The sequence below is a fragment of the Aythya ferina genome (assembly GCF_964211825.1).
Source record: "Aythya ferina genome assembly, chromosome: 2".
Lineage (NCBI taxonomy): Eukaryota > Metazoa > Chordata > Aves > Anseriformes > Anatidae > Aythya > Aythya ferina.
The window spans coordinates 71,097,672-71,114,283 of record NC_140297.1 but is presented as its reverse complement, the minus strand read 5'-3'; the positions used below and the strand labels follow the sequence as shown (position 1 = coordinate 71,114,283).

The 16,612-nt window shown below is 42.9% G+C and overlaps 2 protein-coding genes across 4 annotated transcripts in view; one reads left to right on the top strand and one right to left on the bottom strand.

Moving 5' to 3' along the window:
- Positions 1 to 16,612, top strand: part of LOC311431063 (uncharacterized protein) — a 304,216-nt gene that overhangs the window by 229,615 nt on the left and 57,989 nt on the right. The window lies entirely within an intron of this gene.
- F13A1 (coagulation factor XIII A chain) overlaps positions 1 to 16,612 on the bottom strand; it is a 93,521-nt gene that overhangs the window by 48,258 nt on the left and 28,651 nt on the right. For 2 of the 3 annotated variants that reach the window (XM_084508241.1, XM_084508240.1), the window contains 2 exons: positions 12,588 to 12,739; positions 6,218 to 6,406 (listed from right to left, as the gene is read on the bottom strand). In XM_084508241.1, the coding sequence (XP_084364367.1) occupies positions 6,218 to 6,406; positions 12,588 to 12,738 (340 nt within the window). In that variant the 5' untranslated portion in view covers position 12,739. Of the gene's footprint in view, positions 1 to 6,217; positions 6,407 to 12,587; positions 12,740 to 13,637; positions 13,836 to 16,612 lie in introns of those variants that run through there. The other variant, XM_084508242.1, reaches the window with a different exon arrangement.

The window sequence follows — 16,612 nt, the reverse complement described above, 5'->3', positions numbered from 1 at the left end:
GCCCAGCCACCTGGAAGCTCCTGTCTCCACTGAGTCTATTTTTTCCCTTGATTCCCAGTGGCCATGTATGTGTGTGTGTGCACTTAATAGCTCCTAGATATTAGCACAGCCTGTGGAGAGACTGACGGGTGCTCTCAGGCCCTACACAAGTCTGTGGCTGATTTACTGAAGGCAGGGAGGAGAGAAAATTTGGTAGCACAGAGATGAGAGATATAGTTAGTGTCAGGGGACTTTTCCTTCTTGATGGAAGAATATTACATCAAAAGAAAGGGAGGTGAACAAACTATTTCTCAACAGCCTTTTTAGGGACCCTCGTTAGAAGATTGTCTTTTAAAGGAGTTGAAGAATCTGTCTCCTTTTGAGAAATACATCATATGCAGTAAGGTTAACAATTACCCTGATAGCTTCGTTTGTTTTATCTAGATACATTTTTCAACACAAACAGCAGCAAATCTATCTCATTGCCAGCTTTGGAAATAAAATAATTGTGACAGGTTGATAAATATATTGGAGCTTGAAAATACAGCAAAGAAAAACAAGAAGGAAAGGAAGGAGAAGGAGGAGGAGGGAGAGAAAAAGACATAAAAAAACAAAAGAGAGGAGAAAGAAGGCTGTGGGATGACAGGGAAGAAGAAAGGAAAAAATGAAAAAAGAAAGAAAAGAGATGCTGTAATAAAAAAAAAAATCCCAAATAACAAGCAAGAACGATAAACTTTAAAAAAAAAATTTTAAATAAAAATAAAAATAAAATAAAAATAAAACACACACACACACAAAAACAAAAACAAAAACAAAACAAACAAACAAACAAAAAACAGCAGTGTCTCTAAGTCACTGCTTTAATATTGCATCTGGTTCCCTTCCATCATCAAATCCCATTGCCTTCATAAGTGCTGCATACAAACTTGGAAATGTAGGAAATTTAAATATCTTCAAATAATTTTTGCTTATGGCTCCAGATAGGAATCCTTAACATCTGACCACTTTGTCCCAGGAGTGTATGTTAAGAGTACTTTACAGTTGTAAAACACACATTGGAGTCATGTGCCTTAGCTATTAAAAAGCATTGAAAAATACAGCTAGATTTTTAAATGCCACTTGATATTGCTGCAGCAGTGCAAAAGAAGAGCAGAATGAAGATCCCTTTGAAATAGAGAATTCATGGAGCATCTCAAGGAACTCCCTCCTCTCTGCTCCTCCAGGACCGGGATGGGAATTCCAGAGGGGAGAAAAGAAATACCCTAATGCCTTCACTCAGCAAGTGGAGAGTTCTGTTTTTCTTTGCTAAGAGCTGACAAACAGGTCTTTTCTCTCCCTGGAATCAATTGCTAGGAAATGTGCTCCACTGCTAATAAATTACTCCTTCTTCCTCAAAATGGGGCCATCTTGAGAAAACAGAAGTCGATGTGAGAAAGGCAGCAGTCTCTGTGTTCACATAATTTTCTATATCTATTCTTTTTTTTGTTGTTTTCTGTTAAACAGGAAAATAGGGTACCACTGATTCTGAGGTGATCAGCATTGTACCCCTGGTTACTCAGTTGAACTCAAATGTGCTTCTGACTATAGGTGGGAATTTGGTGTCACCTAAATATGGGATCAGCTCTAACACCTTTTATTCTTAGCTACTTTCATCTGTTTATAGCTATTCCTATGGACCTGGCCTGGGATTGTAGAAAAAGGAACAGTACATCTCCAGTCTCATCTTAGTCCAGAAGCTGATGATTTATAGCCTGAGAAGTACATATGGGCAGGTACGTGGGTGCCCAAATGTGTGGAAAGGTGATAGTAGCTTAGAGGACTGGGATCTATGATTATATGAGGAGTATGCCAGTGAATAAAAGGTTCATAATAATATTTAGGACTAGACCAATATATATGGATTTATGAAGCCATTTAAGGAAAATGCAAATAGACAACAATTTATGAGGGTGTGGGAAAATATATCATTAGAGTAAGGATGTACCATATAAACTCATCAAGCTCTCTAGGATTTACAACCATGTACAGGAAACTACTATTAAAAGCAAGATTGAAGGCTGTATAAGCCCATCTAATCATACATCTGCTTTTCAGAGAAGTCACTGCCAGTGCAGCAGTGATTGTGGAAACTGCAGCACTCATGCCAGGCTGGCTGCCCCAGGTATGCCATGCTCAGACAGGCTGAACCCTGCACAGTGTACAACCAAGAGCCGCACAAAGTAGCCAGTCACCATGCGGGTGGGAGCTGGGAGGGATCAAGATGGGTGAAGGATTCATTGGCTCCTCTGGATTCCCCAGGTCTCCAAGCAAACCAAAATTGTTCAAATTGAATGGCTCTTTTATCTCATCCCCAGGCCAATAAAATGAGTATTTCCCAAGAGGTAATGTTCACCTTTCTTCTCATTAAAGCCAGGAAGCAGGCTGCAAGAAAGGAAATATGTGGTGATGGAGCAGCTCCCAAACCACTGGTACTGAAACAGGGCTGCAATCCAGCGAAAGAACTTGGATAATATCCCATTGCTCTTTATATGTGGATATTTTTCCATGTGGATTTTTGGTACACTCATTTTTTTCTATACTTTGGCAGACATTTACAGTCCTCATTTAATGAAGCATTATATGAGAAACTGAATTACAGTAATTCACATGTTAGCACTTCAGCCAGTTTCACTGATGATTACTCTATGGAAAACATTCTGTTAAGGCAAAAAGGACTTTAGTCTTAAGGAATCCTCCCTGAAGGAAGTCAGTCAAAATTTCTTTCAAGAGATTGGGTGAAGTATTTATATATTTACACACATATATTTGTCTGTAAATTTTATCCCATGAATTCTAGTCTCTGTGTGAATGGTTTTTATATGGACTGTGGATTAAAAAAAATTATACTAAAGATTGTTCTGTGAGTGTTTGAGACCCAATTTCATATGACGCAAGAAGAATTTGTCCCAGGTACCCTTCATTCATTATCTATTAGAAGGATTAAGCAGTCTCTACTTGCTTCATTAATCATCTTTTTAATGATGCAAAGGAAGCAAAATTAGGAACAAAAAAAGAAAAAAAAAAAAAAAAAGAGATGTAAAAACTAAATTTTAGGGAATAAAGGAAATAGAAAAGCTCTGCATACACACAGTACCAAGCCATTACCATCATTGTATTTTTTCAGGAGCAAAATTAGTCTTCAATGGATAACAATTCTGTGATGGATTAATGTCAGTGCTGGGAAACTTCCAGGGCTGGGGACTAATAATTTCTGAATAACTTTGTATAAACAGTACTCGCTGCAGGCACAGCCCAGCTAAAACAGATGTTTTCTCAGCTCCAGCCAAATTCCCTGGGAGCCAGCGCTAGCTGTCCCTACCAAAAGTTTCTTTGTACCTTAAAACACATTGAAACACACCAAAGATGCTACATCTCATGGACTGTCTGGTCCACATTGCCAGGGGTAATCTCTTCACCCTTGGTATACAAAAAAACTGAGCAGCCTGAGCAAGCTGGACCTGCTTTGAGCAAAGGCTTGGACATGAGACCTCCAGAGGTCTCTCCAACCTAGATATTCTACAGTTCTGCTATACTGTTTGCAATCCACTGCTTGGGCACACCAAGAGCTCCTTGGAAAGCTGATTTTACAACAGCCTGCCAGTACTTCTTCATGTCCATCACTTTAAACTCTCAAACTCAGTACTTTCCTAGCAGGCATCTCCATGACTTCTTTGAAAAAACATTCAAGCTGCATCTACTGTAAGGCTGTTGTCTGAGCCATTCCTTAGGTGTAGCTTCTGCCTGATTGTATGGAAGGGTAGGATTCACCTCCCCTGTCTTTAGTGATCTTAAAACCAAACTCTAGTCTGTGGAGTAGAGTCAACACAGGAAGACAAAATATCCAGAAGAGAATTCATCCCGTTTCAAGACAGCAGGGCTAAACTGCCACCTGGAGGTGCCTGATTGCTTCCTCTGCTTACAGAGGCAGCCTAGGCAACGTTTCTGGACTGGGTGCTAGTTTTCAGGCAACTGACATTATGGCAGGTGAATACCCACTCTTCAGGCAGACAAACAAACAATACTGGGTATAAACGAGGCACATCTCTGTGCAATGATCTGACAGCACAGCACTGAAACCTTCAGCATTCAGTGCCCATTCCTAAGCATGAGAAATCTCCTCCTTCTCCCCATAAGGGCACTAAACATTGGACTTGCCACTAGGAGAGGTAGCAAGAGTCAAACAGATCACCTCTGGATGAAGTGATTGCAGCACCCTAAATCTCCTTCTCATTGCAGGAATGTTATTTTGCTTTCTGTTACTAGCCTCTGAGGACAGATGTACTGTATTTTGACCACATGTGCATAAAGAGAAGCAATCATAGAACACTACATATTAACTGATTCCTAGAAGAGGAGCTTGAATGTCTCAGCTCCTAGTTGAATATCTGTGAGCTAAATTCCTTCCAGCAAGAGGGCAGTGGTGCTCACAGAAGCAGACACTTAAAAAACAGGAGAAGGCAATAGTACTGTATCCTAGCCTGATTATGCAGCACTTTTCAGATGATTCCCTGTCACCACACATGGGACATCAGTGCTGCTGTTCCCATTTCACAGAAGGGAGAGTAACGGTGAAGAATGAGGAGGGAAAGAGAATTCAACTACACACCCAGGGCTGGCTCCAAAATCATCATTCATTACTGAGTTTGTTGCAAAATCTGTCCTGGCTAAGGCTGTGTTTAATGCTATTCCTAATGTGGCTGAGGATGCAAGTTTTTTTATTCAGGTTTAGAGATTGAGGGCAAAAACTGCAGACAAAAGTGTGTTAGGAAAGAGCAACACAAAAATAAACAAATAGCTTGTCTTAAGTGGACTGTGCAACATCGAAAGAAATGTTAAATTTCTTCTTCCAATATAGAATATCGGATTAAAACAAATGCAAACAGCACACAATGCAATAAAAAACAAATGTTCCATTTTCCACTTCTTGCTACAGCTGTTTGTTTTAAACATATAAAGATTAAGGGAACAGTCTTGAATTTAATTAAATCCCAAAAGAACTAATGATATTTATGCATATTAAATTTTTAAAGGCGTTTGTGGCTGTTCAGCCAATCACTCACTGGACTGTCATAACATGCCTCCCAACCCTAATTTAAATTAGAAAGAAGAGACCCATGGAAAAAAAAAAAAAAAAAAAGTGCAGACAGTAACCTTTTCTCTGCACATATGTTTAAGAGATAAACGCCCATCTAGCTTTAAAAGGCAACAAATCTAATAAATGTCCACATCATCATAACTCAGTGGTAGAAAAAAAAATCGATGTTACAAATTTTGGAACTGTATCTCTCAGGAAAGTAAATTGCAACATCAATTCAAACCTATTTTTAAGAGTTTATAGTTGGAACATTGATGTCTTGACACAGAAACTCACAGATCATTCTGGATGAAACCAGGGCTTTCCCAGAACTGTGATGTATGGAACAGCATTTTGTGGGGCCATCTTTGTACACAGCAATAAGCCACAGCCTATCATATACTTTTCCCCTTCTCTAGCTATGTTATGCCCTTAGTCCTATAAGTCTAGTCCTATACCTTCAATAAGCCAACAGGTACATTAGGATCTAGATCTCTGAGGAACATCTCCTGGTAAGAAGAAAAAAAAATGTTTTCTTGGCTCTTTTTGAAGTAAATCAAGAAGGTGTCTGATATGATCCCAAGCAGGTTTCTGGTCTAATGCTACAATCCCTAAATCTTTTCCCTGGTTAGCAGGTTGGCTCCAAATGTAGGCCATGAAATCATAAGGCCTTCAATTCTTCCACTCTGCTTAATTTTTCCCTGTTGTGTATTCAACATTGTGTTATCTCAGTTCATACACAGCATCTCTCCCACCTCAAACAAGAGACTCCTCCTCCCTGCATCTCCTAAACAGTAATGATAGATGTTTCCTGTTCCACCTACCTTTCAACATTGCCATATGATATTACACAGATATCTTTGAAAGCTCAATAAAGTACAGCTTCTTGCTAAACAAATAGCCCCAAAATACTGCTCCTGCTTCTCTCAGAAGTAATTCAGTTTATTCTTTCAAGGGTTCACAGCCTGTTTAGAAAAACATTTCTTTGCCTTTGATTAAACATATTTTTATGTTTTATCAGTCATAACCGGAAAAGACCTAGACATTAAGTACTGACGTGTTCCTGTTAATGAGAGGCTCTTCAGACTTACTTTGCTGAAAAAACAGCTTTTGCCAGGCACTTACCTATCAAATACTCCAGCCAGAATTGGTCTGTCTCTGGCTTGTAGGGTCGGTTGAAGTCGATCTGGATTTGGAAAGGCTGCCCTCGACGCACTATCAGTTTAGGGTTGTAGTACTTGTCAGTATGGTGCTGCTGCTTGTTAATCTCATAGGGTTCCTTGAACATATGAATGTCCACAACACGCAGGTAATCTGCAGAGGCATACAAATGAGCAGAGAGAAGAGTCACAGTCTTGATATCACCATCACTAAAGGCCCTGTCCTTCACTTCCCCAGCACTGCCTCGTTGAGAAACAACAGCAAATGGAGCACGTTGGATCTGCTTGAGGCTCACACCTTCCTGTCCAAGCAGGGTTTTATGGATTGAAACTTCTCTGTCCACCTGCTGTTGTTGCAGAGGCTGTAAGGTTTCTAGTGACTGATGAAAGCAATTGTGGAAAGTGCAGGTTCCTATGGGGTGAAATCTGAATGCCCCCAGGGAGAGCTGTGCTCTGTCTTTCCTTTGGCATCAGCTTTCTGAGAGTCTGCACCTCACTGACACTAGTTTGCCAGTATAATGAGTGGGCCTTTGACAGCTGTGGCTTCATGTCTCCCTTCTTGCAGCTCTCCATTTGTAAAACACAAAATTCACTTTTTTTTTTTTTTAATGCCTAAATACATAAATGTTTATAAAGTATGACTGCTACCAAGTGCTGCAGAGCATGAGAGGCAGTTAATGATCTTACATTCAGATGAGAGCTTGAATGTCTGTATTAAATAAGGCTTTAGTGTACTGTATGTGTCTAGACTCAGCTTCTCAGAACACCTCCACCGCTGTTAGCATCTTTTATGAAAACTCAATATGACATTACAGTATATAATTACAGTATAAAGTTATAGGCAAACAGCAGTGGGTATCTATAACATGCACAGGCAAAGTACACACCTCGCTCCCTTCAAATCAGGGCTATCTGAAGGGTTATAGATGCCAGAAGTTAGCCTGCTCAGCTAATGACCAGTGTGAAGAGGCACTGGGATAGCCAAAGGCATTGGCAGTCACCACCAGCTGCATGACTACTACACTGGGAATCTTCACACTGGGAGGTTTCTCACACAACAGCTCTTTGCATGCACACATTTAAGTTGCATGTATTCGCTAGTTTCACAGCCAGTTCCAGCAAACAGTGAGCAAGCACATCAAAATGAACTGGACATCATTTCTCCTACATGTTTGGATAGATAATCAGGAAAACTCTGCCAGGAGGACCATTATTGCCACGGAGAGAGAGACTGAAGAGTGAAGCTTGATTTGCAGCTCTCGGCTTGCATTTCCAGGTGCTGACAGTTAGAAACTAGCTAATTTCTGCATTTTATACTGATGCTACAGAGCCAAACTCATGCCTGGCAAAAAGAGGTGCACACTTACAGCAGCTGGTAGAGCTGTGTGTACTCACAATGGTGGCTAATTTGGCCTGCTACTGAGTACACTGTGAGCAGGAATGATGCACTCAGCGAATGAGTCGGATATCCAAACTGCTGAGAGCTAAACATGGCCCATTTCACAGAACCTCAGAAAATGGCTTTGTGCACAGCTTTTCCCTGGAGGCAGGAAGACACAGCAGGCAGGCAGGCTCTGGGCAAGCAGTAGAGCCGCTGCCTATCTGGTGTGTAGCCTCCAGGCTGCAGTAGCGTGGGCATTAGCCCTGTCCTTCTGCAGGCGTGTGTTCAAAACATTAGTGGAGTGCATGGGCAGCAATGCCCTGGGCAGCAGAGTGGTTCTTCTCTTGCCCCAGCCAAATCACCCAGCCTGGGCTCTGGGTGACAGCTGTTGGAAAGGAGGTAAATATGGGCAGCAGGATCTGGTCCCTCTGGTGCATTGTCACCGCCAGCTGCTCATAACCTGCCCTGTGGGAAACAAAAGGAAAGGAAACTGCCCGAGGACATGCCAAGATAAAGATCCTTTCATGGAAAAGCTCTATAGAATTGAAGCAAAAACCATTTGCCTCCTGTCAACCTCATCTGCAGAAAGCCTGAGACAGGCTTAAAGTCCCATGGCAATGTTACTGTTATTCTCTGCTCAATTCTCTAGGCTTCTGGAGTAACTTTTGTAGATCCCCACTAGCTTTAGTGCTGGCTAAAGTAATAGAGATGGTTCTTGTGTGAAACTGTAAATGCTTTTTGCTCAGAAATCACTCTCATTGACCCCCTATGAAACGGGGAATGTCTTTGCCTCCCTCCCTGCAAAACTTACCCATGTTCCCTCATAATAATGCTGACAAAGCTCATAATTAAATTATGTGAGGCACAAATTTCCTGTTAAGACAGGGCAGGGGGAAGTCTCTCCTGTTTTCTCTCCCAACCCCTCTCTGGCTGAAAACATTCTATGTAAAAGTTTCATATTGCAGCTCTGTGAGAAGTGAAACTATCAGTAAGTTTGGCTCAGATTCTTCTTGCTTCCAGGGAGGCATAAAAATTCTTTTGAACATTTGTTGTGTTTTTATCTCGTGTTCTGAAACAAAAGACCCTGCCCTTCGTTTGCAAGTTTGCCCCTTCAAGGAACTACAAAGCTAAGTCACCCCAGGGTGTCAGCTCAGCGTTTGCTTCATTTTTCCCAGGACTTTACAAGGCTCCTGTCAAAACACAGCTATGCACATCTGCATAAAACACATTTCACTCCCACTCTCAGTGTTAAAATGAACTTCTCTGAGCTCGCCAAATGAAGATGACCTGTGACTGAGCCCATGTTAATTACAGTAATGATAATTACAGAGGACAAAATGTGAGCAGGGTAATGGGATGCGTGAACATCATCACCAGGAGGGGAGATGTCATCTAAAGGAAGGGTCCAGGCACTGTGTGCTTCACTGCTCATCTGTTTGTGAGGAGTAGGCAGCCATCGAGGGCTCCTTTTGAAATCCAGACTATGTGACTGTTTGCTCACAGCCTCATCCACTATTTCATGCAAGTAAGCTCCCTGCAAAAGATGCAGCAGACTAATGTTTTCTTAAAGCTTTTGTAATGTTAAACTTGCATGGAAAAAAATGAGCACAAGCCTGAGCTGCTTTTCTATACCAAGAATAGCCTTCAAACATCAGGGTTTCTGGGAGACCCAGAGAGAAAGGGCTCTGGATTACAGACCAAGCAGTAGGAGTTTCCAAAGGAGGTGTCCATCACTCTGCTAACAGGAGAAGCACGATTCCTTGGTGAGTCCCTAAACTTTGCAAAAGTGGGCGCATGTGGAGCTTGTGGGCCGTGCGGCCGCAAGGCTGTGTCCTCCCACCGAGCAGGCTGTACGTGTCAGGCCCACTCATAACACGATGTGGTGAGATGAGCTGGCTAGGAAGAGCCAGGGGGAGGAAGCAGCACAGGCGTACTCACAGACACAGGCTCTTTGCTAAGGGAGCCTGCAGCAAGCAGCCTGCAGCAGGCAGCCCACTGACCTGGCTGGGAAGACAGCTGTCCCTGCAGCCTCCACCAGTCGCCCCGGCTGTGATTCAGCAGAGTAGAAGTGGGTGTCAGCAGAGAGCTAGTCAAGCTCGGCGTTTACCTCATCCTAGAGTAGTAGCTAAAATAGGTCAAATGAATCACACCCTAAAAATGCCTGTTTCTCTCTGTTGGCTGTCAAGGGAAACAAGGGTGACTAGCTCAGCTGTAGACACCTACACCGCACAGATCAAGGGCAGGATTCAGCTCAAGACTGAGTCCTTTAAATTTAGGCATCTGAATGATGTGAGCCTGATACATAAACCAGTGAGATCTGGTTGCTGCAGCCAGTGGAGCTGAGAGAAAGGTACCCTGGAAGCAACACCAGGGCATGATGTCCAGTCAAACTATGTCCTCACCTTCACCTGGGCTGCCTGTGTGTTGGCTGTCATCTGACACAGCTGAAGACACCAACATTTAAATGTTTACAGCAGATGTCTCATCCTACCCCAAATATTATAAAACACCTTACTTGTAAAAGCTGAGATAAAAGCATTTGCCTGCTTTTATCAGGGTGTTAGGGAAAGGAGATATGAGAATCACTACAAAAGGCTTGGACAACCCAGAAGTAAGAAGTATAGAAGGAGAAGGGAAAGAAAGTGGCACAAGCAATCCTCTGCAAGGACATGCCTTGCCCTGCTGTACCCTGCTGCTCCAGCTCTGCCTGCAGACTCACTTTATCCCCAAGTGCTGCAAGTACTCTGGGCAGGTTCAGCTCCTGAACGCAAATCCCTGTCTGAGCTGCGTGTGGAAAGCATTTGGCTATAAACCTTTAACATGCTCTGACAGGCAACTTAAACATCCTATCCCAAAATGGTGTGTCCAGGGACCACACATACATCAGCTGGCATCACAGGAGTAGATCACTGCTGATGTGCAGTGAAACAGGAATGCTGCTATGGTTCATTCTCTCCCCTTTCCTCCCCATTCAGGTCACCCTTGCATGCTATTGCTACAAGCATCACAGAGCTGGACTGCATAGCAGAGCTGATCCATCCATATAGTGAATTTTGCCATTTTTCTCAAACTTTTTCTTTTTTTTTTTTTTTTTTTTTTCAGCCATACCAGTCCCATAGTCAAGCTGATCCTATGCCCACACAAACTCTTGCTTTGGACAAGGGCTGTTTTTCTCACCTACCTGACCTTAAGCATCACCTTAAGCACATGGCAGGCTTCTGTCTCAACACACTTGACCTCATATTCCTGTTTCCATTGCATTTCTGAGAAGCAAGAGTTTCCTGTGTACCAGCACCACACATCTTTCAGAGCCTCATATAAAGCACATCAAAAAGCAATATGAATCTTTCCCCTGGTACTGGTGGGTTTTAGCTATAAGCTGCATTCCTTCCAAGGTACCACACACCCTTACACATCTCCAACCACGGTGAGCATAATGGGCTTGATAGGATACCCAGTCAAGACCTTACATTACATTTGACACTTTAAACACCCGTACTTTCCCCAGAGCTACAGGGTTGTTTGAAGAAGTTCAAGCAAGGTTTCTACAGTCTTAACATGCCAGTTGGTTTGCTTAGGCATTTTTCTAAAGAAATGGTTTTTAAAGATATGTGTGTGTAATAAAGTGGGGGGACATGTGCTTGAGGCATATTATTAGAATTACAGAAAGAATGATTTTTAATAAAATTCTGTCCTTGTCACTGAAAATCTCTTTGCCTGTTTCCCAATGTGTAAAATGCAGTACTTAATGCTTGTCTACATTTATTAAGCACTCTTTTAACCTTGGATGAAAAGTCCCATATGAGTACTAAGTATTATTACCTCTTGCTACTATTAGTGGCCACGTTCCATAGGTTCTGCTGTTAACCTCAAACAGGCCAAAAATTAATATAATTTGCTTGGTGATTCATTCAGAAGCCAATTGTATATTCTTCTAAACCAAATATTATTTATGTTTTTTCAGTTTCACTCAAAAAATTTGGCATCAATAATGCATTCTGATTTACCTATTCCTCGAATGATACTGTTTTGTCTTCCCAACCAAAAAGTGAGACACTTTTCACAGGAGTATTATTAACAATTTGTGGATTCCTTTTAGACCCTCAGTCATTTTTATGAGTGAGATGAACATCTAGAACATCTAGCAAAAACATTGTGCAGCAGCTTCACAGTCAGTTCAAGACTGTACAAACCAGAAGAGCCATTAAAAGGTGAAGCTCCTGCTGCTCCCTTCACCCCGGTGCTGCTACAGCCATGCCTGAAGCCAACAGATGAGCCAGGTGAAACTGGAACCAGACCGTACTAAATTAAATTCTACATCTTCTCCTGTCAAAAATGCCTGGTTTTAACCCAGTGTCCTGACCTGCTTCACCACCAATTTCTTGGAGGAAAGGGGCTGGCCAAGAGTTAGGAAGAACAGTGACAGGACCACGTTTACTGGCAGCAGTGACAGGTAATGATGACTTTGGTTAGGAAACTACATTCATATTTGTATTTTCCAACTACAGATGTTCAATGACACCCTGCTGCAAGCTCTGCAAAGTGGAGCCTTCACCTAGCCCAGCCCTTGAACTGTCACCCACAAATTTAAAAGACTTGAGGAATTCCTCCTAAATTTACTCTGTGATTGCAATCAAACTGGGAAAACCTATTCTTGCCTTTTAACCACTCCCAAAGTACAAGCTGAAAACCAATCACTCAACTTCTCCATGCCTAATTTTCCCTGCCCATCACTTAAGGTAACATTTCCACACAGACAGGTGTTTTTACTATTTTTTTTTTTTTTCCTGGGCAGCAATACACTATCTGAGATCAAAACGTGTAAAAAACTGTAGAAGTATGTAGGACTCAGATTACAATACTATGAAAGAAGTGTTTCGGTTGTGATTCACAGACCTAGACAGAGGCAATGGAAGACGTTAAAGTAGATTTATGTCTTAATTGTACACTGTACCTTTTGGATTAAATCCTCTAGGTATCAATCCAAAAGCATCCATTTCAGGGACCTCATTTTCTTCAGCATTGGAGTTGTTTGATGGGAGGGCTCTTCTCCCATTCAATGGAGGTTTTTTCTTTTCTTTGTCGGTGCTCGTTGGTTCAGACATCCTGTATTAAAAATGTTGTAATACCATGTAAGAAAGAAAGAGTGCAAGGAGAAAGCAGATATGAGACAGCATGGCACATGTAAGATGGGAGAAACCAGAAACAGTGTGGGGTGCCAGTGAGCTACACATTTTTAGAATCACATAAATAAAAACTGAGAGGCAAAAAACATCAGTCTAATGATGGAGTACAGCTCTCTAAGGATTGGAAAGCATTTTGTGTTTGTGAAAACACATGAATAAGAGAAGAAGGGGGTGGAAGGAAGAAAGGAAAGCCTTACACTGAAGTATTTGTCTAAGAGAAGCAAGGCATTAAAAACATTTGGGAAATCCAGGTAAAAATGTGGAAAATCATTGGCTTTCCCACCCTCCAAAACAACATTATTGCATCCTAAATTGCAAATTATATTCCCAGGAAATACATCACACACCATCTTCCCCTAATAAAAATTACATTCTAAGTTATATTGCAATCATCCTAAACACTACAGCCCACAACAGTCTGTGGATGATTACTGGAATATTGTATTTTTGTCTCTATGCACATAAACACCCTAAAGGCTAACTTCTGCATACAGAGAATTTACTTTTGAGAAAGAGAGAGAAAAAAAAAATGAAAGAAAAAAAGCACTTATCCAGTTATTTCTCTCCCACTAATAACCTTAAGGGAAATCTCAGATGTAGGTTGATCAGAGACTTCTTTTTGAGCTAGTCAAAACTGCTTTCACATCTATTTCAGTGTGAGCATGTAGCAATGAAAAAGCCATGCCAGCCATCTAAGAAAATATTCATGGCTGAGAACATAGCTTCTTCCCAAAGCTCCTGAAAACACCAATTCAAAATACAGCAATTATTTAATAGCAGCAAGCTCTTAAAGGAAGTTTCCTAGTTAGCAAGAGTACCTTCTTTTCAGATAGTCTTTTTTTTTTTTTTTTTTTTTTTTTTTGTCTTCTCCTTTGCAGATTTTCTGACGTGAAACAGAAGCTTGGAAAAAGCTGAGGGCTTTTAAGTAACCTCTGTATATCCTCCTCCCTCCTGTTGCAATAGGACAGTGCTGAAAGTGTTGCCAAGCCCTCCCCACACCACCTCCGAGGATCTGCCACCACTGCTGGCACATCTTTGCTTCCTCCCTCCCTCTCTCTGCCTATCTTACCCCAACCCCACTCATCAGGAGCATTTCAGAGCACTCGGGCTAAGGAAACAGCTTGGGCACTGTAGTTTCAGTTCTTAGAGAGACAGAGTAGAGTTTCTCAAGGCACAAGAGCATATGAAGCGTGAGACTGGAAGGGATTTTCTGTGGGACATAGACCAAGCCATGCTCACGAAGTTGCCAATCTTTAATGGTATCTCTATCTTGGGGTGCCTGTACTGCAACTTTAGATGATCATTTTCAGAGTATTTTAAAGTAGACACAGTGATGGTTCCTCTGTCTGGTGCCTCACAGTAGTCCTTTCAGACGACTCTGGGGCACACAGGCATGTAGAGTTCATTGGTGGCTCAGCAGAAGGGACCTCTTCCTTGAACCCATGTGCAGCTCAGAAGAGTGAAGGCACTTGGCACCAACCAGCTCTGTCTGGGGCAGATGACCTCCTGCTCTTACACATGATAATATAACCTAACAAACTGTGTCTGGAGCAGTACCTGGGGTAAGCATTTTAGCCCTGTTCCAACTTTGTTCAGTTCCACTAAACTCTAATATAATGGGGGACTGTCTGACACATCCTCTGTCAGATGTAGCTCCACAAACCACTGGAACTGCATGGAATAAAAGAGGTCCACCAGAAAGAATTCAGGCCCACTGCTCTGTTAGCTGTTGCTGCTTGGTAGCAGAGGCACAAGTCCACTAGGAACATGGAGGTATGTACACAAACCAGGCAGAGGAGAGCCCCTCTTACACATTCATGAGTAGCCATGGGCACTTATTTGCCTCAGTTACAGATGAAGGAGTGAGGAGACACAGCATGGGACTCCATCCTTTTTCAGCCAGCTATGGCTTCTAGACACATAACATCAGTGAAGCCTCAAACCTCTGTTCATTTACTGCCACTGAAATCAAGCCAGGAGACAGAAGAGGTGAGCATTGAATGGCATTCCTGTAATGAGAAACAACAGATAAAAAAATCTGAAAGAAGACCCCATCTGAGCTCCCTGTGAATTTCCCAGTAGAGACCACAGCCAGAGGAAGGTCTGGCTGACCACACAAGCCAGGACAGATGCATGGCACAGCACAAGGCAGAGATGCCCACAGGGGACCTGGAAGCAGCACTGCTGCACAAGTATGCTGTTGCAGCCAGGCTAGCAAGCCTGCTAGGTCTGATTGCCAAGACTCAGCACCAGACTGCAATGGTTTTGGAGCCAGCTTCACTATCTGCATGTGAGCATTGAGCTACACTGTCTGATAGCCAAAGAGCTCAATCTCTCCCCCCAGTTCCTCCAGCAGGCTGTTAGGCATACAACACAGAAAGCAACCTCGCCTGGAGACTCCACTTCTCCTGCTGTGCTCCTCCAAGGGTGCAGACACCCCATGGGGAGAGACCCGGTCCTGTTGTCATCCTGAACTGCAGTTTCCACGGGCTCACTTCTATGCAGATGGTCCTTGCAGTAACCATTTGGTGGGCAAGCAGTGCCCCCGGCACCCAGGAACACAATGAGCTTTCTGGGGGAGAAGGCTGGTTGCTGAATTTCTGTTTTTTCAGTCTGATTTCTGTGTGGCGTGCTTGTGCCTCTCCTTCCACTTCCAGCCAGTGCTTCAGTTCCCAAAACTGCAGCTGCTGTGATGACGTTACAGAAACTGATGTAAATATTGCCTCGGTGCCATGCCTGCTGGAGGTCTGCAACACAAATAAGAAACACCATCTCCTGAGGCAGTCATGTGCTTCCCCGAGTGGCTGCGGTGCTGTCAGAGCTGGGAGGAAAACTTTCAGTCAGAGCGAGAAAGGCAGCGAGTGGATGCAGCTGAACAATCCCAGCCCAGCCGTTGTGCTTAAGCAGCCAGCGGTTGCAGATGTCTCCCTGTGCCCCTTCAGGTCTCTCTGGAGCTTTTGGAAGAAGCTGATGATCACTGGGAAAGCAGGGAGACCAAAATTTTTGGCAGCAGCAGCAGAAGCGGGGCTCTGTGTCCAGGGAGAGTAGTGTTCTATAGGCTGTAATTTATTTATTTTGTGGGGAGTGATGTAAATTCGTGCCTATGACAGCTCCAGATGGCAGGTATTTTCTCATTACCTTGACTTCCTAGCATTTGCTCTCCCTTGCCTATTGGACTGTACTGGCCTTAATTTAACTTCCATGGTTCGAAACTACTGACGTCAGGGCTGCTGCAAGAGGGGAACGGAGAACACAAAGGCCTGTTTTTCCTGTAGGGCCTTATATTTAATGAATGATGCTCTGGAATGACCAGTGAAAGAGCACTCCTTCCTTATGAAGCTACTTCTGCACTGCAGAAGAGTTGAGTCCATGCCCATTTCTCAGAAACAGCCTTCAAACACTCTTGGCCTTTGCCAAAGACCTTTGCAGTTGTGGATGCTCTTCTCACTGACTGCAATGGACCCTGGATGATGGATGACAGAACCCTTCTTCCTAATCACCACAGAAAAGCCCTTAAATGACTGGAAAGCTTGCACTGTGGAAGGTTATCCAAAATTCAGATTCCTGTTATCATCAGAGTCAGCGTTGCTGTTTCAAGTACCCCCATGCCAGACACGGGTTTTGGGGGAAAATCCCACAAAACACAAGAGTCAATAAAGCTTTAGAGAAGCCAAACCAGAGAAGAGGATGTGCCAAGAACTGTCACAAGCAAACTGATCAGCCAGGTGCTCATGTAAATGGCTTGCTGTGCTGCGTGCCAATGGCTGGATAGTAGGGATATTTTGCCTACCAC